The 26,356-nt window shown below is 41.3% G+C and overlaps 1 protein-coding gene across 1 annotated transcript; it reads right to left on the reverse strand.

Annotated features, from left to right (window-relative positions):
- Nucleotides 1-3,818: 3,818 nt before the first annotated feature.
- On the reverse strand, nt 3,819-24,656 carry T265_13807 (hypothetical protein; the record flags this gene model as incomplete). The annotated part of the gene is made up of 8 exons (XM_009170619.1): nt 3,819-4,007; nt 4,206-4,352; nt 7,053-7,238; nt 9,980-10,280; nt 13,974-14,158; nt 19,212-19,385; nt 23,511-23,788; nt 24,458-24,656. Coding segments are annotated over 8 exons (1,659 nt in total), but the record flags the coding sequence as incomplete, so codon positions are not given.
- Between the last annotated feature and the right edge of the window lie 1,700 nt (nt 24,657-26,356).

The following is a 26,356-nucleotide window of genomic DNA, read 5'->3' on the forward strand; positions in this document are numbered from 1 at the left end:
TGATAAATTCTGAATAGGCCATACTTGCATGTACGCTTTTGTGAATTTTGCTTCTGGGCGAACTGGTAGATAGAGTGTCCTCATCTTTGAATACATATCAAGCTAAGTGATGTGCAAGCGTTTGAGGAGACCTACATACGGGTTCAGAAGCTGCGTTTCTTCACACAAGCATGATTGGAAAACACACTTACGCGTCTTCTCAACACTCAAAGGCCTGAAATGCCTTCAATGTTTAGTTTAGACTGAAAGATAGACGTCGGTAGACTTCCCATCCACTCAAACCACATTTGCTGGAAATGCCATTACGAGTAACCTTGTAATCGCCTACCCTTCGCGAGGCGTGAGATACGTGGATACGTGACAAATTTCAGCAGTGAAGCATCAGTGCCAACACTGATGTTGCTGTCATTATCAGTGCCCACACTGATGTTACTGTCATTGATGATGATTGATGATGATGACAAATTTCAGCGGTAGTTGGTCGGTACCTAATAGGCTTAAGTTAGCTGTGTGAATTAGGCTGGATAAACCCATTCTCCCTAAGAAAATAATACATCAGGGAGACTACCCAATACTGGCATGGGGAACATTTAGTGGTTAGATTGGTCCTCTGGACTAGCGATGATCGTTGCACTGAGCAGTTACGTCACTCATTCATGTGACACCAGCTGAGGAAAACAAATGATGGAACTGCTTAAAAGGAAGATGTTTCTCATCTATCCTTCTTTATTAATTGCGTTGAATGTTTCAAAATGGGTCACCATATCTTCGTATATTTCAGAATCAACGGCTGACTTACTAATTTCTTGTATCTGTGGCGCTTTTAGCGCAAGTCCCGATTATACACACTACACTCTAGCCAGAAAATCAGACAGCATCAAAGTTTCGGCTCTTCCTGCTTCTCAGTTCCACGTAGCTAGTCTGAAATGTACATTGGTACTTCCCTTCCCGTCATTCTAAGCTTTTTTTAAAAGGGAATTCACACAAACCTAAGTTGCGGCAGGCACAACAGAACACTAATCCATGATCTAAAATTCTTGTCTGAAGTGTGACAGTGCCATTCGTAGATTAATGTGATCACGTGTTCAAGACATAATTGGTCCAAAACGTTAAATCGAATGCATATCACTTCTCATCCATGGAAAACCTAGCAGCATCCGTGTTCATTTCTCAGTCTTTCAACCTGAGCAGAGAATACAGGTTGCTCTGAGTGCAGCAAAATGTTTTACTGCAATCTGACGAGAATATGAGACGGTTATTCCAAAGCAACTTGGTAAAGAAGGAAGAAATACTTTCCCCATCAACTCTCAGTTACTGTGTATATATCATACACTCCAAAGGATCGTATTAAGGTTTAAGTTATGGTCACAATATCTCAACTCGACGAGTGCGATGTTTGGGCGAAAAATCAACACCCTCACTTCAGAGGATGCTACGATATCAGGGTTTGCAGCGTGGATTATTGCAGCTGACTTGCTGCAAAATCGGCCCAACGTTCTTCTAGTTCACTGTTAACCAATCTTCACAGAGATACTTCTCGTTTAACTTTGAAAGTGCATTCTCCTATGGCCGTGTCTAATCAAACACTGTGCCCAAGATCTGTACGTTCTAGGAACATGATTCAATTCCAACCCATGTGGTCGACGCCTTCGAGGGTAGGTTAACACAGGACCCATGTCCTCAAAAGGTGATCACTGACCACTCAACACGAACGACAGCAGGGAATTCCACTCAAACCAATTGCAATCTGGTCGTTTCCACTGTACCCATTAAAACTGGATACACTTTGTTAATCAGCCAGTGTCAAAATAAGCCTGCAGGACAATACCCTCAAAAGCGGACTAGTCTGACAGGATACACGCGGCCATCCAGGGTCACGAGACCGACTACTCTCAAGCTTCTACCACTTTTAACTGAAAACGCCTGCTAGATCGATTCGTTACCACAATGGCTACTTTGTATGAATTTGGGCCTGACGTAGCGTGATCCGTTTTTCTGTTAGCTAATGATTTCAAAGAACGTCATCACACCCATCTCAGAGAGCATTTCCGTTATCAATCTCAACAATTGGTGACGATGAGCGCAACAAATCGCTTTTCCGGTCTCCACAAATGAGCGTTCCTGGGGCACAAACGGTAAGCAACCAGCGTCGACTCCTTTGATTGGAGCCAGATCACAATCGGCTACCCCAGAAGATCCTCATTTAGATGACCTTGCTTGGATAACTTTTATCGCCGTCTAATTATCCGATGCGCGCAGGTCATGCAGCCCCCAAAGATCTCCTCCGTAAGTGGCCAGAACTTTTCATTCTTCTGATGCTGTACAAATGACATCCGCAATGCTTAAAATAGCGATTGTCAACATCACCGGAGTGATCAAGTATCATGTCGCTGCTACGTATTGTTCGCTAGGGACGCACCTAATATAGTAGTTAGCGGCACATCTCCTTTATCGCTCTTCTCTCTGAATCAGAGTTCTTTCACTGCCTTCATACTAATGGAGTATCCTGCGAGATGTTCTACCATACGTACTCCACTTTGTCATCCCTCCATCCTTTCGCTGCGCAGTTTTCGACGCCATACACTTTTCCTCATCAAGGGGTGCGCGCATCCGGACATCTGATCACTGATACATACGGTCGAAAGCCGTCACCGGCGTTCGGTGCTGACACGGACTTGCCTGTACTGCCAGCGCAGCGAAATCCTGTGTCACACAAATGGTTTTTCAACCTTAGCGACCGTTTCTTACAAGCACGTGTTTATCTAGTGAGATACTTACAGCTACCAAAAGATCATCGACACATCATTGTATGCACCAGCCACTTTACTCTGTGGTCAAAGCCAGCGCTTTTAACTGATTGTTTTAGGGAAACCATCGCCAGTACTTTCCCTGGGATCTGGGTCGTCCAATACCGATGTCCCGTTGTGGTCACTACGGAACGGGATTACATTTTAAAGACGGCTTATTGACCCTCGTGGACAGACTGAGCATGAAACACGTCAGTAGGACAACTAACAATAGATAACTAGGCCTTTCTATTGACATTTATTAACTGCGTTGGACGCTTACGAGAACCTCTCGTGAAACGAAGTTATTTTGTTGGTCACCTTTAGCATTCATAGCACGGTTAGGCGGCAGGCTCATTACAGGCCAAGTGCATCAAATTTATCGATACTCCTAAACCTTTAGACGAGTTTGCCGAGTCTAGAAAAGGGGTGACGAAACATTACAATAGATTTGTGGAGACTATATGCGCAAATTCAATCCTGCTGACTTTCGACCAGAGTACCCAAACTCTGACGCCCGTCCACGGCCCTTAATCTGCAGGTTCGTCTTCTCGACAGATAACGAAGACCGTGCCCATCCTCTAACTCCAAATGAATGGTCTTGTAAAGTACTTATTTTCCGGTACATGAAGCCAGTCTATCCTTAAAAGCTTAAAAGCGCTACGCAGTTGTTGCATCTGTATTGAGAATCATCAGCTGTGAACAGTCTGATTTCGAGCTAATTTAACTGCGGATCAGTCACTTGTGCCTGAACGGACGTGTTCAAAGTGCTAGTCGTGAGTCGTGAGTTCGAGATCCCCTGAGGTTTCGTTATGTGAGCATTTCTGAAGGTTCCAAATAAGGATGGAACTACCGTACAGCGCTTCTCAGATTTCTGGCATACGTTGGCCTCCATTAATTGAAAGTACCCTTACACATGACCTTGGTATGTCTTGTCGCTAGCATCTTAGAAAATGATGATGTGGGTGAATAAGGTTACAACCAGTTGTAACTATGGCAACTAGGCAGAATAGGAGTTAACATCGCACTTACCTTTGCTGTCAGTGGAGTATTGCGTGAAGCGATCGTCGGGTCAATCATTGTTTCAATGCGTTTTAGTTCGTTTTCCATCTCTGCTTGTAAATCTTTGTCCTCTGTTCCCCTAACCAAGCGATTCAACAGGGTTTTCTGTTTTGCCATTTGATGAACAAGTTCACGACTGAGCTCCTCGTTTTGTGTGGCCTTTGAAGACAAAAGAAAAAGACGCTAAAATTTAATCCATTGTGGAGCCTGTTTTTGACGCATTGCGCAAACTTTCATATCATGATAACATGTTGCTTTTGGCCATTGGGAGTTCTGAGCGGGATACTAGTTGCATTATACGGCAGTACAACTCATCTAGATTTTTATTATCATTTTCACGTAAAATCTCTGACATACCGAATATTCTAGTTCGTTTTGGCATTGGTCCAATTTCGAATAAAGCTCAGAGCAGTAGTTATTCAATAAATCGTTGGCGCGTTTCAATTCGACAGCTCGTTTAGATGCCTCGAGTGCCTTCGCTGCTATGGATTCCAATTCTTGGTTCTAAATATGGTCGAAACAGAGAATTAAGTAGAATATCTATTCTCGTCGATGACCTTGATAATCACACGTATGTGGAATCATCGACGTCACAATTAACTGTTAAAGCAAACATTCCGGAGATGGGAAAATTCTCGCAAGAGATTTACCTCAAGGTTACAGATGTGTTTCGAAGGTGCTAAGCTTACTCAGTAACGAGACGTAACAATATTGTTGTAAAAAATTGGAAACTAATTCCATAAATGTTGAAGTTACGACAGGAACCCAGTGGATGCTATCGATAGACAACAAATAATGAATTATATATCGCCATTTGACAACTGAGAAATTCCTTAACATGACAAGACTTTTGTCTAGAACCAAAACGAACGTTCAAGCGTCCAGAAGCTTATTCAATTCTAGTATGCGCTCGATTTTTTCCTCATTGTAACTGGACAGAATGCAGGTAAGCCGATAACGTATGGAGCATTCTTGTATCCTAATAGGTCATAAGCTATTTTGGCAGCTTCGAGGTCATAGCAATGAATTTATAAACTCTGAATTTTCATGAAACCTATCCGTAGATCCTGACTGATTCAGTATAAGTGCGATGACTGCATAAAACAGATTTGGTTAACTCACTTACTAATGCGGGAGATCTTAATTTGTACGAATCTTAGTCCTTGCCAGAATTCAGAATACACGCAATTGCACTAGCTGGATGCAAGAAGAGTCCACATAACGGCGAAAAATACGGCATTTCCGTTCGACACCACTGAAAGCACCGCCAGTCTTTGGCATTTGTTAATGTTATGATAGCTGTTCATTTTTCCTGACTGCTATTGAATCCAGACACCCAGACAAACATGCTAGCAGAAAGAGCACATTAACTGGATTTTCTTAATTTGTGCAGAACAGATAACCAAGCAGACAGCATTCTTGTTTTCTTGAAAGTTAACTACACCGCGGTAGGCACTAGTCTAATCTTGTTACTTCTGTGCTATTTGATTCCTTTTATTAAGCGCCTGACGAAGGTAGTCCAGAGTTAGAAAAATTCCCTCACCATTAGCGAATATGCACTCATTTGCAAACTAAGTTGGTTTTTCGAGAGACTCAACTGGAACCCAGCTCAATCTCCCGTTTTTGATGTTCTCAGACAACTGAATGTGCTGCACCAGACCGCCTCATGTTTCAGTCGCTACGATATTCGAGATATCGCGATATATGTGTGTCTTTGTAATGTACTACTCATAAGGTTGCTGAAAATTCTTCGACAACGCACGACCGGTTTCGCACTTTTTGGGGCTCATCAGATAGGCGCGGTCCCCGCGTTTCCGTCAGCCTTATTTTCTACTTGAAACATTGTGCTCTTCTATCAGTAACTGACCTGATATCACATGCAGAGCACAATCTATTCGACCTCATTCACTCTTCAACAATCAAACTTGGGATTACTTCCTCCTACGTACGTTTCAAAACGTGCATAGGAAATGTCACCGTATAAAGAAACCCATCGTTACTCACTCATAAGGCTTGCGGAAATTCAGGTTATCCCACTACTTATTTCGTCCATTTTTAGACTCAACATATGGGCTTAGTTCCCGAATTTTCGTTAAGCTTATAACCTAGGAGTGCAATTAAAACTTCAGCTAGGTCTGGATGAATACTCTCACTTGCAAATGATTCTGGTTTGGACGAAAGACTCAACCGAATCCTGCTAAATCACTTGTTTATTGTGGTCCGCCTCAACTGAGTGTGCTACACTAGGCAGCCTCATGCTTCACGATATTGGCGGTATCGCGTGTAAGTTGTTATCCAGACGTAAATCACTACCCATAGGGTTGCTGAAAACTCACCTTGGGTTCAAGTAGAAGACAGCACTGACAAAAAGTCGAGGACTTCTCCTACCTACTGAGCTCCAGGAGAGGTAAAAACGGTTTTGTACTGCTCAAGAGTTTCCAGCAGCCTTACGAGTAGTGTGGTGTGTGTATTCAGACATGTCCCCTTTCAGCACCAGCGTACTTTGCAGGTGAATATCGGTTGCAAGATTCCTTTTGTTTATTCCGTATCAGACACTGATTCGGCATCAACAAAGCTATTCTGGTAGCAGAAAAAGTTAGCTGTTCTTGATAACGAGCAATGGAAATAACACTATCAAGACCACATCCTAAAAAATGCATACAAATTACACTGTGTCTGTCTACCTGAAACATGCGCTGGCATGAAACTACTATACTATACTATACTATACTATATATACTATCCTATACTATACTATACTATACTATACTATACTATACTATACTATACTATACTATACTATACTATACTATACTATACTATACTATACTATACTATACTATACTATACTATACTATACTATACTATACTAAAAAAACACTTGTGACCTGGGTCATTGGGTTACAGCTTATTCTACTGAAGGGCATTTTTGTGCAAACAGTGAACGAATCGCATATACCGAAACACAAGTTCACCGAGCGCTTGTACGAACTTTTGGATACAGACGTCCTTGAAAAATTTTGACCCGTTCGGTGAGATGGCCTGCTGCGGATCTTAGAGCTAAGCTCGAGAAAAGAGATAACAGTTTAATGTGCTCCGAATGGTGGATCACGTTCAAGATGGAATGTTTTTTAAAAATTATGTTCGGAATGTCCTTAAAACCAGAGGTGGTTTGGAACTGATTAACGAATAAACCTCACTCACTTTGATCCGCAGCTCCTGTATTTGCACTTCGGAGGCTGCAAATTTATCTGCAATTATCACTCTGTCTTCTTCACTGGTAAGCCAGAGTTTGGAAATTCTGACTCGTTCTTCAGTTGCATGCGCGACCTCTTCATTTAGCCGTTGAAGACGACCATTCAGATCATCAATATGATAACGCAAGTTTTGCTGTGCACAGCGATCAATTAATGGGAAACGGAAAACTTGTTATGAAGAGAGTAAAAGTTTGTGGTGGATAGAATATCTAGGAATCACTGACTAGACCTTGTATTGTCTGTCATGATTATCCCAAAAGAACAATAGTCTTTTCAATCAATTGGAAAATGTTTGGGACCGATTGGGAAGTCATCGTTTCAGAGGGGTTTGGTAAACAATCGGTGGATTTATTGCTGGGCAACGTTTCGCTTTTGACGCAAAAGCTTCGTCAGGCCAAGTGAGTAAGTAAGTAGGTTGATTGGGTTTTAAGGTAGTCAGGGAACCAATCCGTGAGATTCCTTATGACTAGTGACGTGATCAGTGCTGGGTGTTCAGTCTATGTCCCTGTTTGTTGATTAGTGCGATGACTAAGCTTTACGATAGATTGTTTAGGGGGGGGGGGGTTCGTCTCTATGATGAACCCGGATTTTTTTCGTCCCTGCTTCTTCTAGTCTTTCATAAAGGAAACTACTCAGAAGTTTGCTGAGCTGAATTCTATCTTTTGAGTAGTTTCCTTTATGAAAATATACTGCGATATCTCGAATATCGTGCCAACTGAATCATGAGGCGGCCTGTGTGCAGCCTATTCACTTGGAGGACATCATAAACGAGAAATTCAGTTGAGTCTCTCGTGAAAACCAAATTGATTTGCAAATGAGTGTATCTCTCGAGAACAATAGTCTTTCATCAAAATCGCTCTGAAATTTACCAGTGATCGGAAATTTGGTCTTGTTGAAAACCAAAGGGAGATAGGTAACATCTGGGTGTCATGTGTAGTTGCCTAAACTGTACGTATATCACTCCTGCTTCTTGAACCATCGAAGTTGAGTCTCCAGAAAGAGGATGAATCGTCCGGCGAACCGATAACTGTTCTGTTGACTGTTCTGTTTTTTTCGGACACAGTAATTCATAAGACCCTGAAATTCTAATTACAAACATGTTAACTTTACACTGCTTTTGTGTATGTGCTCAGTCAAAATAATAACCCTGATAAGATTCAGTCGTCATATGCCGGAAAGTTATTGATTTGTTTGAGGCCATTTGAAATCTTTCGCATGAGTGGTCATCATAAGCTGTGTTTGCAAGTAATTTGATTGGTCCGTCTGGAATCGTCTTGCGTAGTGACCCCATTCACACAACACAGATTCCAAATAGACCAACCGGATTGCGTGTAAGCCGAATTTCCAACAACCGGGCATCTGAACACAAGTAGATCTGGAAGAAATACACACCAGATAGCCCACTATGCACGTCTCCTCTTATGGGAACGAATGACTTGCAAGCCGAGTGCCACGCTCGGCAAACAGACCAATTAATGTCTGACTGACAATCAGTAGAGCTACGCGATCAACCTATATTTTTATACAGTGCCAACGGAAAGGCACCGCCCAGAGCTGGCTTCAGTAGCACTGGCCTTGCTTCGATCATGAGTGTACTTTCGGGAAACATCGTTTCGGTCCTGGTACGTTGAATAAACTTCACACGTTATAGTTGGTTAGCCGCACTTCGTCACACTGTGGTGGCGGAATCCATCAGAATGATCAATTCTGTTCCATGGGATGTTGTGGATAGTGCCAAAAAGAGCTTAGCAACTTGTTCAAATTCTTAAACCTATGAGCTTTGGTGCCCTCAAGGTGCTGCGACAGCAGAAACAACACTGCGCTATACTACTAATCACATTGCTCGAAGATTGCCTCTTCAGACTCTAAAATACTTGCACTATCAACTGTAACACTTGTGCATTGTTTGAATGTCTATAGAAATATCCCTTCTAGGCATTCCACCCTTGCCTAGAATTCCACTGCACTATTTAAGGTCTTTGGAACATTTCCTCTGTAACTTTATCCAGGTCTTTCATTGCAACATACTGTGTGAGTTTACCAAGTGATTTTGATGCACTGCTAAGAAGCAGCAACGTTTTACAGGTTTTTCGGTAAGATCGTTCATACGGGTAGAGTCTCAAGCATCGACCCTTGAGATGGGCTACTACATGCCAGCACGTAGAGCAGACCCATACTAATGGAATCCCTCTTTTGAGGTAAAAACGAATGCACTCACTGAGAAAGCCTTCAAGTAAAAAATCCCTTCACTACACTGCTGTTCGAAATTTATCAAACAGATAAAAGAGAATAAGCAGAGCACGTTTCTCAGTTAAGGAATAGCTCGTGTTTGGGAATTTTCGTTCGAAAATTTGCTTTCAAAGATGGGTTTCAAATCTTCCCTATTTAACGACCTTTGGTCACCATTTACAGCACCTTGAGGCGAGACTTGGAATTCTGGTGTATCCTACTTTGTGATTCCACGAATCGTGTGGAGCCACAGGGTTATCTTCTGCAATAATGCGTTAGAAATCAAAGCCTCATATGAAGCTGCACGAAATATGCGCAACATGCCGCATGAGAGTTAGGCTGAACCAGGCTACTCGATCCTCAATAACTAGTTGAATTCGATCATTCCTGCTCTTGTTGAACAGTCATGGCGAGCTGAACTGCCAAAATCTTCACGTGTCCTGCCGGAAGGCCATAAAACCTGTGAAGAACAAAAGCTGAAGCGTGTCTTCACGGAACCATGAGCCGCTTAATAAATTCACATGTTTATGGGTTTCACTCTTATCCGCCTAGGTTTCTCTTGGCATGAATTCAGTATGGCTTGGGGGCCCAAGCTTAGTGTGAAAAGGATCAAATAAATGGTTACCATTCTCCAAGATAACTCACAGAATTTTCTATTGCCGATGGTTCCGGAACTCTTGTAGGGTCCGGGAAGCCACATATGTTGGAATGCTGACGATGGAAGACATCTTCCAGGAAGAAGTTCATTTCCCTATACCGGGATGCCAATAGCAGTGCAGACTCGTCGTTCAGAACAGGTGCGTTTGTTATTCGAGTTAGTCCTGATGCCATATGGAGTAGCGCTGCGTGAATTTGTGGACTGGGGCTGGGTGGGATGCTAAGAATCACTCTGGTACAGCAATTTCCACCAAGTTCCTCCGTCAGTAACCGTGTCAGGATGGAAAGGCTTGAAACAATAAATTTTAGGGAGCAGCACATTCAGTTGCCTGGAAACATCGAAACCGACAGATTCAGCTGGGTTCCAGCCGAATCCCTCGAAAAACCACATTAGTTCGCAAATTAATGTATATTCGTTAATTTCGTGCAATTTGGTTTCAAGTGGAACATAAGGTTGACGGAAACTCAGGAACTGCGCCTACCTGGTGAGCCACAAGAAGGGCGAAACCGGTCGTGTGCTGTCGAAGAGTTTTCAGCAACCTTATGAGTAATGCATTACAAAAATAAAATTTAGGGACGTTTGTCACATGTTCTCAGCCTTGATTCAAAAATAAATCTAAGCGAGTAGAAAGGCAAATTCACGCTTCATGAAACATTTGGAAAACTTTTAAATTCAAAAAGTGTGTCGAATGGACTTTGAAAGTGGTCGTGACATGAACTTCAATTTTCCGATAACTCCGTCTGACTAACAATGCTGTAAATAAGAAACAAGCATGTGAACCTGGACAATAAGTCGTTCTCCACCAGAAGCGACCGATTCCACGATAGTTTCTACAGGCATAAGAAAAAAACGTTGCCGCTTGATTTTTCCCTGCTATTTTAATCCCTTTAGGTTAAAAACAGTTTTGGAAGCTCTGCTGCGTCTTCCCTACCTTGCGCTGTCATAAAAAGCAGTTGTATTTCATGAACAAGATACATTTATTTTTCTGTTTCGTTGTTAAAAGACGGCTGATGATGTGGGAAATTTTGTTTTAGGTCTCTATGTGTTCACATTATTTTCAGTTTTATCACTAAATACTCCTGTTATTCGAACAATAATTAATTCTGTACACACATGTTGGGAGCAACTTGTCCACCTATATACAGAGGTGACAGTGGCTTCAAATGCTGAGTTTATGTCATCATTGTTGTTGATAATTCAATTGAGGATTTTTTTAAATAAATAAACAAATAATAATAAGATGATGGTTTACACTGAGGATAAGAACTTTGACGAAATTATTCGAATACGGCTTCTCTCTGGTCAGCTGACAAAGATATCAAATACTTTATGACTATGGCATGCTCTAAATATTCACCTATGTTTATGTATTTCAAGTCCAGGAGAGCATTTGTAGCAAATTTGTGAATATTTAGCGGTCTGTCTCGTAAAATATGGATTCAAGCATCAATAAAGAACGCCGACTCATATCTCTCCCTTAATTAAATTCAATGTTAGTCTATCCGGTTGACCATATCCGAGGATGCTTTCACATCCGTAGAACTACAAAGCACTCGAGGGCCTGAAAAGGGAACCACGTACTCAGCTAGATTGTCGGCGCAGTTGCTCAGCTCTCTAAAATCAGTTATCATAAAGCATCTTTTGGGCATGGACTACATTGATTAGTCAACGACAGTTTTTAAGTTGGATCCAAACGCATGTAAAAGCTTGATGTAGCTGAGCCGGTCGACATTGACTGTTTGAATTCTCACTTATGTATGCAGTGGTATCCAAAAAATCAGGTTTCATTGACTTCGTAATTTCTCTATTAGTCAGCTCAACTCTTGTCATTTTCTGCCATTTGATCTCCATAATGACAGCCCCCATTCTTTTCATCTGTCCCCATGAACAGTCGGTTTTTATTCGCACCCTTCTTGAGGTAGGCTGATTGATCTGGCTACTCTAATCAATCCTATCATATTGCATTTTGAGACGAGGGTCATTTGCCGGGTCACTCGTTTGTTGAAAGAGTTCAGGCAAACGGATATCTAGTCGGCTTAAATATGGATAGAATTCGAATTCGCGTGACAAATACTGCTGATATGTTCAGTATGTGCTGTTTCTCCTCGTTGGGTCTTGTGTCCCAAATGTATGTGGTATTTATGTCTGGATTCTGCTGCTCACCGGTCGTTGGTTGCGTATTCATTCGAATGCCGCTGCCACTCACCATCCGCTGAGAAGTAGCATGAGAGCACGCAACGATGTGCTTCAATGGTGGGACTACCGAGTCGCAATTTGGTTGAATGAACCATTTCTGTGTGATTGGTCTTGACCGTATTACTCATTTGAAATTGGATGTTTCGTTTGCAACAAACTACTTAAGTTGCCTATTTGGCGTGGCTCACTTGAGTGCCAACAATCCAGCCACAAAAGTACCCTGCAACCCTTGGAGAATACCTCGACGAGCTTAATACCCGCAACTATCCGCAACTATGCAAAAGACAACTTGGCCTTAAGATGAGCCTTTTCCAATTATCTGTTTGCATCGATCAATTATTCCCATTGCCGCTATTTCCCACTTAAACAGCGTCACTTTCGTCGGAAACCCACTTCCTAACTTATAGCTCCTGGAATGCAAATTAAACGATTGAAACAACCAGTATTGTTATTGTTCTGCAGTGAGACGTGTTAACAAAAAAACAATCACTGGGTTCCAGCCTCAAACCCTGATTTATTTTTGTATGGAAATTCGGGTGCATTTTAGGTTAGTGAATACACACTTTCCTTGAATTTAGAATGTTGCTGTCCAAACCCTTGGACGATCTAGAGCACGTATTATCGAGGAGCTCCAGTATGAGCGGAAGTTGAATACACCACTGCTGGCTGACCAGAATAAGGGCTCCAGGACGGATGAATGCATGTTCAAACAATTGGTGTGGGAATAAAAATTCCACATATCTCACAAGAAGACATCCAGTTTGGAGAATTCTGGCTACTGTTGGTTGTTGGTCAGGTGGCTGTTGACCTGCTCGCCAAGCTTGGCGTTTGGCTTGCAAGCCTTTCATCAGTATACGAGAAGAAATCATCAGTTTGCAGTTTGGTGGCTATTAATCTACACAACCAATAGTCTTCATTCTTGAGGATTTCAAGGACAGTGCTTGGAAGTTGTTGCGTGTATGATTCGCAAACATCCACGTTAGGTGGCTTTGACCTGCTCGCCAAGCTTGGCGTTTGGCTTGCAAGCCTTTCATCAGTATACGAGAAGAAATCATCAGTTTGCAGTTTGGTGGCTATTAATCTACACAACCAATAGTCTTCATTCTTGAGGATTTCAAGGACAGTGCTTGGAAGTTGTTGCGTGTATGATTCGCAAACATCCACGTTTCAGACCAGTTGTATTTCTTACACTGCTACTCATGTACTTGAGTAGCTCATATAAAAGCCATCTATTTCTCTTCAATAACTCATTAAAAATCTGAACATCCCAAACTGCGTGGTGCTTTGATTAGCATCAAGGAAGCTAACAAGCAGGAAATTTAAGATATGTGTATCTCCAACAAAAAATTTCACGAGGTAAAATCTGAATTTCAGATAAACTTCGGTGATTCTTTTAAAACTGTCACTGAATTCCAGCCAAACCTCCTTTTATGACGCCGGATTAACCATTGCGTACAACTAAAATAATGCATGTTGCCCGTGACCGTTTTTATTTTGGCGTTACGTTTAATAAAATTTCTGTATTGCCAAAACTTAAGCACGAAACTGAGATCCACAGTGTTATGCACAAAAGTTTTAGGTAAAATGAAATACTGCGTTCTTTACGGACCATAAATTATCCTCACTTTAGCACCCCACTGGCAACACTTCGCCCGAAGTTTAAGAGCTAAAATTTATATATTCTATGGAATCCTCCGGGAAATCTGCGTTTTTTGTAAATATATGAAAGCAAAGTACAGGAAATGGCTCTCAAGACGAGCGTACATTATGGTTCAGAACACTCACCCGTACATGGGGATTTCCCTTTTACCCGGAGGACCGGAGGATAACTGATCAATCAAACTATAGAGTGCACGGATTCCATCAATTCTGGGGTTCTGATATTCTTCCATAGGTGTGTAATCTGTCAGACACTCCACGCCAGTCAATGAGAAAAATGTCAGTGTGCTCTTCTTCAGCCTGGGCGACCCCTTCAATGAAAAAAATTCTTCATAATATTTTCACCAGTCCAACAAAAGACAGTTACATTTGATCAAAAGGCGAAAAGCAGTAAGGTGCTGTGTTAGAGCGATTCATTTTGAAGCGTCAGTTGGGATAATGTTGATAGTATAATTTGGACCAACACTCACCTGGTTTAGTAAACCTCCCCAAAAGGCGAAAAGCAGTAAGGTGCTGTATTAAAGCGACTCATTTTGAAGCATCGGTTAGGATAATGTTGGCAGGATAATTTGCACCAACACTCACCTGGTTTAGTAAACCTCCATAGGGCACCGTACAGCCCAGAAGAGATACTCAGAAGAGACGATTTAAAGTACCGTTGTTCTACTCTTATCCTGCCTTTGGGGAAATTGGGCTGATCGTCATCAATGGCTCGTTGAATCTTCAACAACACCACTTTTGTAACACGCACAGATGCTTACTATAAATGCAAGTAAAATTTATATCTTTGGTCCACAGGCTTTATTCAAAGAATAAATAATGAACTATGCTTGAAGCATAGTCCTGGAAATCTTGGAAATCTTCTTGTTTCAGATAGCATTTTTGCGAGTTTGGCAAATACTTTACGCATTAGATTTGGCAAAAAGATACAAGGGCCATGTGAGATCAGAACATGCGTTTTTATTGGTTGATAGCAGTCTGTACGGCAATTTGTCTCGCTACAAGTATTTTATAACTTAACCTGAAATGATGAGCGTTAAGCCCTACATGACTAAGCATATTCTTAAGCCGAACTCAGTTATTGCATTCCGAGACGTGAATCATAGGATCGTAATTCAGGTATCAGATGTCCTTTCCAGTTTTAACTGCTGTAAAACAGGTAAATTAAAAGAATTTCATCACCTGCGATCAATGCGCCTTCTAGACCCATGGTTTCATTTGTGATACTCATGGTTGCATCAACTCTTGTGTAGATGATGTCCCGTATCAGAAGGACGTTTATAGGGCATAGAAGTTGGTAATGCAGAGCTGGTTCTTTGTGTTGGTTCGTACCTTGCTGATACATCCATTCCGCTATGAATCGACTACGATAAAATCCAGTAAATTGTTAGTCATGATAGTTTTCCTAAGGAATATAACCAACAGAAATAAAATTACAACTACTCATGAAAAGCCAGTGCGTTTTATTAAGAAATATATGATTGTTAGGAACTTACATTAGTTCAGCAGAATTTCGAACTACCCATGTTTTTTTGTAAATTTTGTGATGATCTTCCGTTCTTGGTGAGACACAATTGTCCTTTGGACAAACTGCAGGCTAATTTCAGATCCGGCGGACATTTTGTTTACCGTATTCCCCAACTAAAAGCTGGCACGATATGTCGTACTAGGAGTTCGTGAAAGAATATACCACTAACAAGGTTGCTGAAAGATTTCCGTGATCCCGTGACCAAATTTGCCCATTTTGGGCAGCGTCAAGCAGGCACAGTCCACATACTTCGTCACCTATATGTTCTACTTGTGTTCTTTCCTTCAACTTTTTGTACAAGTATCCTAACTCGTTTTGTAATTACCGCGACCAGATACTTTCCCCTGAATTTTAAGTTATGCACAGTGCAATACAGGCGTAAAAATCTATTCACCATTGATTACAGTCAGAGTAAATGCACAATAAATTCGGAAAATCTTTATGCAGATAGTCTGTCAAACACATTTCCTCATATGCCCCACCAGATGGTATCGCTGCCAACAGAAGTCTTTCCTAAATTACCGCAACTGGGAGAATGCTGTCTCAACGCATCGGAAGTGCGTAGGATTTCTACTACTGATTAGGGAATGCAGTAGCACCACAACCGTTCATTTTCTGGTGTTTCAGCCTGGAAATGACTGCAAACTAGACTAACGTCCACTGAATAGTTTTATGTCTGTAATCCTGAGTAATTTGATTATCCATCCCACCGGGTAGCCAGACTGAAGGCCGTATGAACTGCTCTTCTGGCGCCTTCTCGAAATCCACTGATCTGCCACACAACTTCTGTGGCTGTTGATTTGTCTTTCTGGCAGACAAATTTGGCTGCATTTGTTACGGTGCCATTCTAGGTAAAGTAGTCAGTGTATTCTGAGCCCAAGCTGGTGGATGTTTTCCGGGCATGATTTTCGTAGTGTTTACCAACACAAGCTGATTTTATCACATCACAGGTGGATGAGGTTCTTCACTGGCTTGAAAACTGACCTGTTGCATGGTCAAATAAATTGGAAGTGACGGTGGTCTGACCTCTCTGCTCATATGTAAGTGGGGGGGGGGGGGGGAATGGCCAAATTTTATTTGCGAGCGTATTGGTGAACAGGATTACGGTTGGATCTATTCAAAACTGTGTACCGAATGAAACTACACATTGATCAATTACCAGGTCACCACAGTAAAGAATCCATAATCGGCATGAACAATCACATTAAAATTTTATCTAATAACACGGGTATGAAGTTCATTGCATACAAACTCAAAGCGGAAAGAAAAAATGTTGAAATATACACTACAAGCCAACGGATATTTAAAAAAACTTATCAGGAGAAGCTAGAAACTAGGCATTTTAACAAAACAGAAAGGGGCCACCTAGAAGTGGAAGATTTTTTACATCAAAACACATCTAATTGCGCGTCAGAGTCACTGCTTTAGAAAGGAACCACAGCATTTCTAAAACATGCTGCTAAATACCATATAATGATTTCGCAGCCAAAGCATGGGGCGGACAAAGCTACAAAGAACAACGACACGCATCAATATCGACTGCACAGACTCAAACAAACACCACACTGGATCGGTCGGGATCAACTCCGTTACGCAGTAGAAGAAAGATAATACAGCCATCAAAAAACAAGACAAAATGTTCCACAGTTTTACATAAAAAGTTCCAGGATACAAGTTCAGTGTAGAATACGCAAGAATTTCGGCACGTGAAAATAATAACCAGGAGAGAGGAATACGTAAAAAATTAAGTCGGGCGACATACTGAAACTGGCCCTATATATGCATCGCTACAGACGAAGGACAGCAAGATTACTTAGAATAGTGAATAGAAACCAGCCATTAGACCAGCAGACCAAATGACAGGACTCAATCTTGAAACAAACAAACATAGGTAACACCGGTGTGTCTAGGGAGTTCAGGTTTCAAATTCGTTCCTACGTCAGCTTGTCAGTCAACAAGCCGGTAAAAATACCTATCCTATCTACCACTTAAGGCTGGCCCAGATGAGTTGACACTATGTAAATCCCGTAATGTAAAATATCTTTACACGTTCACCGAAAATGCTCTGATAATATCACCTGGGTCGGTGGAAAGACGTCCACAAAAATTGTCCGACTAGTGAACAAACGAGCTGTCACCATCAAAACCTGATCCAGAGTTCGTTAAGGAAACTTTACCAGTCTTAGTTTTTCCGGACACGTTTGTATCGGTTCAGATAGATTAGGTACTTGGTTTCATCAGAACAGTAAGTTTGGCCAACGTTTGTTGGATGTCAACGCAATCATAAATAAACTGAGCTAGGAACTTGAAATGACACCACCTACTGGATATGAATGCCCACGTTTATGAGGTGTCAAAAGTTCACCTTGCAGAGACCTGCCAGAACAGCTTTTTAGACAACTTCTTCGCACCACAAGATATGACTAAAAGCGTCCAGGAAAAAAATTGTACGCACAACTGAAATAATATAATTTCATCAAAATAAACATAAAATACAAGCCAAGCAACGCTTGCAAAATGGGCAAGAACGTGGAACCAGAATCATACAAAATAACAAAATTCTCTACAGACAGTTGGTAACCGAGTAGTGCTTTCGAAAAGTTCTAAGGAGCTTAGTGTGGCATTTTGGAAAGAAACAAATTCGTAAGGCGGGATTTCATCAATCAGCAAAACTCTGAAAACAAGATATTGCCGGTTCTGCGCGACAATGGATATTATACACGAAGTGCCCAGACGATTTGACTATGCTTGTCTTAATTTCGCTATAGGTACTTCTAAAGAGTGAATCTTAGCTCAAATACATGGCGCATGTTACACTGCCTTGTTCCCTACGCTTCTGAAAACCGGAGGTCCACGGGAATTTAAAAAAACATGTTGCCTTAATTAGACTCCTATGGACTCTGTAGCGTGGTTTTTTTAATCTGTTTTTAATATGAGATCATGTCAGCCCGAAATGTCCTTGATACTTTAAAGCCACAAGATGTGATTATTTAGGCTTGTTGCTCACTCATGGATATAGGACGTTTGCAGAGCTATTGTCGTTTCGTTGGAATGGTATCACAGTCAAGTTCCTTGTGCACTGCCAAAGGAGTAATACATGCTACTTGGAGATGTCACCAGTGATGAATGTAAGGCTGATATGTTTATTGTGAAGGCTCCTAAATCCTCAATGGCTAAACCTATGTTTCAATAAGATGTTTGCGGTCACACCAGTAATCTCGTCATCGTCGCTACCAAAATTAGCATCGTCAGTGTAGATACTAACCAATGCGTAAAGTGTGCTTACTTTTCCCCCATGTCCTCCTCACTATAGCACTTGAGGTAGCCGACTAGCAAGATACGTTGTAAAATAAGCAGCTTGAATCTTTCTGCTCAAACCCGGGAACACCATTATATGATACACACCATGCTATTTTACGTGTAACAGCATTTAGGCCTTGGACTACCAACAGTTTAACTATAAAAATAGAGCAACATTACTTCGGAGTTGAGCAGTACGACATTTAAGGGAGTTACAAGCTAAATGAACATGGCTGAACCGATTGGATTATTTTGTCGGCAAGGATGCTTTGACGGCCAACTGGTGGAAAGAATCTGCAGTTTGTTCACATTCGAAGCATAAGTATATATTTGCACAGTTTTATCTTTTGTGCTTAAGCTTCAAATATAATAGGCTGTGCTGATTAGAAAACGCGGATCCTTTGTCGTACATATTTTCAAGGAATTAATCGAAATTTCCCTTTAATGTAGGACATCTAATGTTCGCTTTTTCATTTATTCACTTTCTTATACATTTTTAAATGGAGGATTGGATTAGTGTCAGCCAGTTTTCGTACAGTGTACTGGAATAAATAAATCAGATGGATTACTCTTCCGGTGCCTATCTGCCATGCAACTTGACGGAAGAACGAGAGCTGAGATACTGCCAGGTTGCCCAAGCCTAGACAGAGGAAGTCGAGAGGAAGGGGTCTAGTTCGAACCACGGACCATTTGGTCAGTAAATTCGACCTCTAGCCAATTGAGCCATCTCTGCAAGAACATTCTTGTTTAGCTGTAAGCCACGAGAATACATTATGAACACTCAAAAGAATGTCTCACAAGCTGGATGCTCACTGTGGAAATGAATGTGCACTAGTTCGTGCAAATACTAGTGAGCACAGATTTACGCTTTAACAGAACGAGCTGTTAAACTTGATTTCTAGGACATGGAATAAAAATTTCGCCAGCTTCAAATCGGTACGTGTAGTAAGGGTGGCGCATTCATCCACCTTGTCGGTAGTCGAACCGTTTGAATCCGTTCGCAGGTGTGTCAGCTTCACAAGAGGGCAAACTTTGCTGAATATTTTACACAGGATCTAGTTTTTTTGTAGTTACCACACTTAAATGAGAGGCACGAAATAGACCGTGGAATCTGAGTGAACTTTGGTATCAGCGATGCCCTGCAGAAAGCGTCCGTCATACAAATTTGTGCTCGCTGCATTCTTTTTTGCAAAACTAAGTCGGCATCTTATTGGACAAATGATCAGATGGTGCATTCTTCTTCAAATGTTTTGATGACTGGATGCAGCTGACGAAGTGGCTAAATGCAATTAGGCATTTTTTACTGTAAGAACCGAGGTGCAAAAATTTACTAATTTTCCCTCTAGCACAACGGACGAAAAAAAGTTGGTTTGCGCTGGAATTAATTATTAGTTCAGTTAGTCTATATGTATGTTGGTGACCGCTGCCTCCTTCGTTCTTAATAAAATAACATAAGACCACTGCATTTGTGGTTAGTCAACTCACACGATGCGAAATATGGATTTATCCTAATAATTTGCTGATGCTTGTTATTTTGCCTTATTTTTAAGTCATAACACACTAAACAAGTTTAATCATCATTCGAGGGAATGAATCAGAAACCCTGAGATAGTGGACTCTCGACTGGATGGCCTTTTTAGACAGAAAGGAATATATAACTCTGTTTCTACTGATGATACAAATATCACTTAAAATTAATATTTTAAAAAAATTAAAGGAGGCAAATTATGTCGGAAATTCAAAACATAGGGCAAAACAATATTATTTTTGTTACTGTTGCATTTCTGAGCGCCGATGTTGGGGCATTTCGTTTTTCTCTAAACTTGAATTGATGCCTTGACCCAATCTTAAATACCCGGAGACCTTTGCCACACTCGATGGACAGTAGCAGGTTGGTGACCACACCTCTTTGTAACACAACATTTTTTCACTATTTATACTAATCACATTGTGTGGTGTGCGAAAGCCGAAATGTTTGTTTTTGATCTTAAAAGGATTTTATTTTGCTCACTTATTCCTCTTGTCTGCATTTTATAAACAGCGTTTTTTGGAAAAAATCTGAGATTGCCCCCGATGCTGCAAAGAAAATATTTCTTCTGCCACTTTTACTCCACTGGATTCGGAGGTGCTTCCTATAGATCGACCTACAATAAGTCCTGGTTTTAAATCTACCAAACCGTTATGCTACATTAAGAAGACTGATGACGAAGATCAAGTTGTGGCTGCTCAAAATAAGAGGACTTAGTCCACAAATCTCTGTATGCAGATTTCTTGCGCGTCCGTGAGCTGTTCTGTTTTAATAACCCTAGCTTGCGTAAACATAACTAGATTCCAAACCTCCGGGAGCGAGTACTAGTTCACGATTAATTACAACAACAGAGAATACATACCACTAACATATAAGTCATTACCGAATCAGTATGATTGCTATCGCGTAATGAATAATGGGATACCAAGCGCTTTATTTCTTGTTTGAAGTCTGTGCAAGAAATTCTGCCAGTTATCCAACATTCCGTCTGCTCACCTATTTTTTCCGGAATTTTTTAGTGTTCTGAACGCATTTTTGTTCAAAAAGTTATACTCATAAACAAGAACAATTGCATTCTTCCCTTCAATAGAATTAGTTGCCTCATTTTATGAACGAATCCTGTAAATTGTACTCCAGAGCGCTGTACGTCCAGCTTTTTGGCTTCTAAATGTTTCTTGTCTCGTAATAACGTTGGATATTTAATTGCTTCACTTTTCGGACGGGCCATCTTGCAGGTTTGTTACTCTTACACCACGTTTTCACGTTTTGCTTGTTTATATCTCTAAAACGGTCTAACTTACAAATGAAAGTAAACTGAAGTCACAAATTACGCGTCGCCTTGCGTATATCATAATAAAATTATTACAGTGAAAATACTTAGTCTACTAGCTGGGTTAACTCGCTCCCTAAGGAACTACCAACAACTAAGAGCTTACACGTTAAGCTTCGTCCGTTTTGGCAATATTTATGTAATGCATCGTCTATTATTATAGCCAATTTGACGACAAATTGCTTGTATCCAGCGTCATTATATAGATTAAAGAAATTATAGAAAGTAGGTTTGATGACAGAACACACTTTATCCGGTGGGAAAAAGATAAGATAGACTTTTAATATTTAATATATTTTGGTACTCATTAAACAACTGCGGCCTTACACAGTTTTTTTTTATCAAGAGTGGCGCAGAAAACGTCAGTTGTTCTCTAGTAGATCCCGCAACATTTTGGTTTGATTATGTTTCTTCACTGTGGACCCACCTGTCTCTTTTCGTCCTACTTCAACATCAAGTATAAAAAACAGCTTCACCTTAAGTGATTTGGTGAATCCGCACAGCAAAGATAAGGTAAATGTCTTTCTTGCTATAGTTATTCTATGACTGTTGTAGGAAAGACAGGTATAGTATTTTATGAATTTCTAAAGTTTGACGACGCTTGGGGGTGTGTGAATTTAGCTTTATTGATGTAAACCTGATATGTGCACCCCAAAGCAGCAATCGTAATTGGGATGTGAATTTTCAAAATGGAAAAATAGTGCGCCATAAATTTGCCACAAATCTCACGACCATTCTTAGAGAACGCAAGATCAGCATTGGGTGTGAAACTTTATACTTTTAGAGTGCTTTGTGGAATCGCGGACAAAGGTAAAAGCGGTCATATTTGAGTCACTCTGATGATCTTCGGTGAACTTTTGGCAGTTGTTCAAGTTGTAAAATGGAAAGTATGATTAGTGTCAATATTAAAACCAGAAGAGAATACACCGCGCTGCCATATATATCTTGTCGAATTCTGTTCAATTGACCACAATAAAACTTTAGGAGTTGTTCGCTTTTACGGGGAACCGAAAAGAAATATTTTACGGCGCTTTCTCAACACAAGGGTAACCTTTTAGCGGCGCATAAGTAAAGGTGGTTTTCCAACGCATTTTTTAAATCTGTGTTGGGATCCGATATTAGGGCACTTGCAGTGACTTTACCTGATGTAGAATAGATTCCTCTGTGAATAAATTCAAACAGCGCAAGCATTATGGTCATTTTTCAGAATGGTGTCAAAAGTATAAACTGATCAGCACTGCAGAGAAATCAGGGTAAGTTATAACCGTTAGCACGAACCGTTAGCTTCGGACTGTATCAGATACGTGTTCACTTTCACGTAAAGACTGCATGACGCATGTGTCTTCTGTATTAGCTCGAAAATTTTACTTAGTATTTCATGCACGTTTACAAAAGTAGACAGAAATCTTCAATGTGCTAAGTCCAAAGTCAGAGAGGCCAGCAATAGAGTAAGGACCACTCGTTTTTTACCAAAGCAGAAAAAGTGAAGAACATTTATTGAACGAAATGCAAAACCTAGGCACCAGCAGTTAACGAGGCCGAGTGAAAAAACTTTCTGCACTGGTCTGCAAATATCATGGATTCAATCTGATTTTATTGTTATAATTCATTGGTCAAATACCATATTCGTGCATTGCTTTTGTTTCTAAGAGCACATACCGTGTAACAGAGAGGGTTCAGTTACAAAATAAAGCCCCATGCTTTAAGCTCCTCGAGTTGTACCCACTGACTCTTTAGAACAGTGGAAAAGGCGTAGAATCAAATACCGCCTCTTCATAATGGAAACAGTTCAAATTCCTACTGGGTCAACACCCGTTGAGGTGGCATCAGCATAGTAGCCTCCACACGCCTAACAACCCAAACGCTGATTAGCGGAGAACAAAGCGAGAAAACATACCCGCATCTAACAACCAGAATCACGGTCCTAGTACTGAGATAATCACTAGCGCGATAACATCGACGGGACAAGCTACTTACCGGAAGAAACAAAACACGCAGAAAGAATCCAGCTGGATCAGTATTAGCATGGCCATCTAGCGTGTAAGCCAACGTGAAATACCGTTTCATGATCTCTTGGTATCTACCCAGAGCAACATGAACTGTATGAATAGGTGTTGTGACCAAACCCTGAGAGTCATCAGTATTTGGAAGCATTTGACTCACCTTAATAACCGGACCATCTTCAATGGTGCTTAGGACTTGCAGCTCACTCGATTCATCAGCATCCGTATTCTGTAAATCGACTATTTTCTCCGCTTGTACAAAAAATGATTGCAGAAACAATTTCGGTGAATGTTCTTTCGAAGTTGAAAGTGCATAGCTGTATTTGTATTGATCTGTCCAAGCTAATCACGACTTTGAATTTTTCACCTTGATTCAACTGTTCAAAAATATCTTGCAATCCAAGTTGCATTAAACCTTGCACTTCGGTCGCGTGACCATGCAATAGAACATTTTGTCCCGAATTACTTTCACCCATTGAGAATAAACAAGAATTAAACCCGCTCACGAAAGCGGTTACAAGTGGTTTCAAATTTTTTTCGAAAGTTTCCCTCAAACTGGTTGAACAGTCAATGATATCTTTAAAGCTAAGAAAAATGGGGTGGAGTTTTCCAAATTACTGGCAGCTGCTCCCTCCACTATCACTGTAAAGAGTGAATGAGTGTTCATCAAGCATCTCATTATATTTTTTGTATGAAAAGTTGTATCTTGCAATAACCTCTATTTGCATTTCTTTGCTTTGACCTTGAGATTTAATTTCGTACGCTCTGCTACCAGTGGCTTCTAATTGGGTGATTATGATGAACTAAACTACAGACGAAATTGGAGCTCGGTAATGAAAGCAAACTCAAACCAACAAACCTTCAGACGAAATTAGAGCTCGGTAATGGAAGCAAAATCAAACCAACACGAGAATAGAACACCCGATAACCACAAAAATACCCATTCACGGACTGGTTTCGCCCGATATTTTTGACGCTCATAACGTAAAGAAATGAATGAATATCTGCACTGAACTCCCAATTTCACGGGTTGAAACACAGGATCGAGGCTATTTCCCAAGTTTCCCGGGTCGCTTTTGTTCTTGTCGGTCAATGGCTGTCGTTCACCTGGAAGACACATGTGAAAAAGGGGTGTAGCACTGCTCTTTATGTTTTCGGCGCGGGGCAGTATGCTTGCAAGCGCGAGGATTCGCATAAATAAATGTCTAATAGTGCTTTAAACTGGGTTCTAGGAGCGTGAACAACCGTCGGAGGGAGGTCATTCCACGCAGCTACTACCCGAAGTGAGAAACAAATTTGTCTAGTGAATGTATGTGCTCTGAGCTTGAAAATCTTACTATGTCTCCGTCGTGTGTTTGCTGGATCAACGGTGAAAAACCTCTTGGACACGCTTTGTTCAAAAGGGGAAAAAGAGCGAATTAGAACCCTCGGAGGCGACGAAACTCCAAGGGATAGAAATCAAGCATCGCAAGGCGCGTTTCGTAGTCCACAGATTTGAGGCCGGCAACAATTCTCGTAGCGGCTCGCTGGACACGCTCAATGAGTAGACAGGACCAGTTTACCTAGGCCCCTTAGGGTATTTAGAAATCCATGCGAGTAATAGGGGAGAAGGTGCGCCGGATTAACTGTAAAATGGCGAGTGCATTTTGAACGGATTTCTTATGGTGCGGTGAGAAGAGCAATTTTGAGAAGACCCAGATACCAGAATCCTTTTTGGCGTCTATCTCCACGATGTTTTCTGGTCCTTTCTTAACATGCATAATAAAGGCACTCGCTGAGTCTCGTCCAAACGACATATGGACGCACTTTTTTATTCATAGGAATGTGCCAGTCCAACGACCACTGCTTTGGAGACCCTACATTCATTCAGAGGGCGCTGGCATTGAAGTTCAAGTCATCCGAAAAAAGTAGGCCTGGATTCGAAAGCAAATCTGGAAGGTCGTTGAAGTACATCAGAAACAGCAGTGGTCCCAGAACGAAGCCTTGAGAAACTCCAACGGAGACCGACGCTGGAGAAGAGTAATTGGCACCTACCTTCAGTAGGGATGATCTCTCTGATAGAAAGGCCTTGATCCAGTGAAAGATTTTCTCTTGAATCCCATAAGACTGGGATTTGTGGAGCGGCGGGAAGTGTGAGAACATCAAATGCCCTCGAGAAGTCGAAAAATATGGCACCCGATATGAGTCCCTCGTCCTCGGCCTGCGTTAGGCTGTCCATAAACACGAGCATGTTTGTCACGGAAGAACGGTTTGGGAGAAACTGATGTTGAGCTGGAGATATCAGGTTGCTGAAAGTAAGATGATCTAAGATATCTCGCATCAGAATGCTTTCCATTACCTTGCACGACACGCCAATGGGGCTCATAAGCCTGTGGCTTTCAGGCAATGGTCGGCCGCCAATTTTGTAGACTGACATAACAATTGCTTCCTTCCAAGCAGACGGAAGTTGGCCTTCGTCAAGCGGCTGACGAAACACCAGGTATAAATTATTTGCCAGAGTAAATGACGTTTCCTTTAGGATCCTCGGATGGACCTCAGTATACCTCAACGCGCGGAATGGGTTAATCTTGTGCAAGAGTTGACGAACGTCCCTCACCTTGAAGACCAAGTTGGTTAGAGGCTGTTCGTAGTTCCGCCTTGACAATAGTGGATGTGACGAAGACGCAGGGGCTGAGTATAGACAGGCATAGTGTTCTCTGTAAACCTCAGATACCGCTGTTGGGTCACTCTTCGGTTCTCCGTTTCTGTCCCTCGAGGAGAACGCGGATGGCTTGCTTCTGCGGCGATGCGATTTCCCTTTGAACAGTATTCTTCTTTTTT

Source organism: Opisthorchis viverrini (assembly GCF_000715545.1).
Source record: "Opisthorchis viverrini unplaced genomic scaffold opera_v5_104, whole genome shotgun sequence".
NCBI lineage: Eukaryota > Metazoa > Platyhelminthes > Trematoda > Opisthorchiida > Opisthorchiidae > Opisthorchis > Opisthorchis viverrini.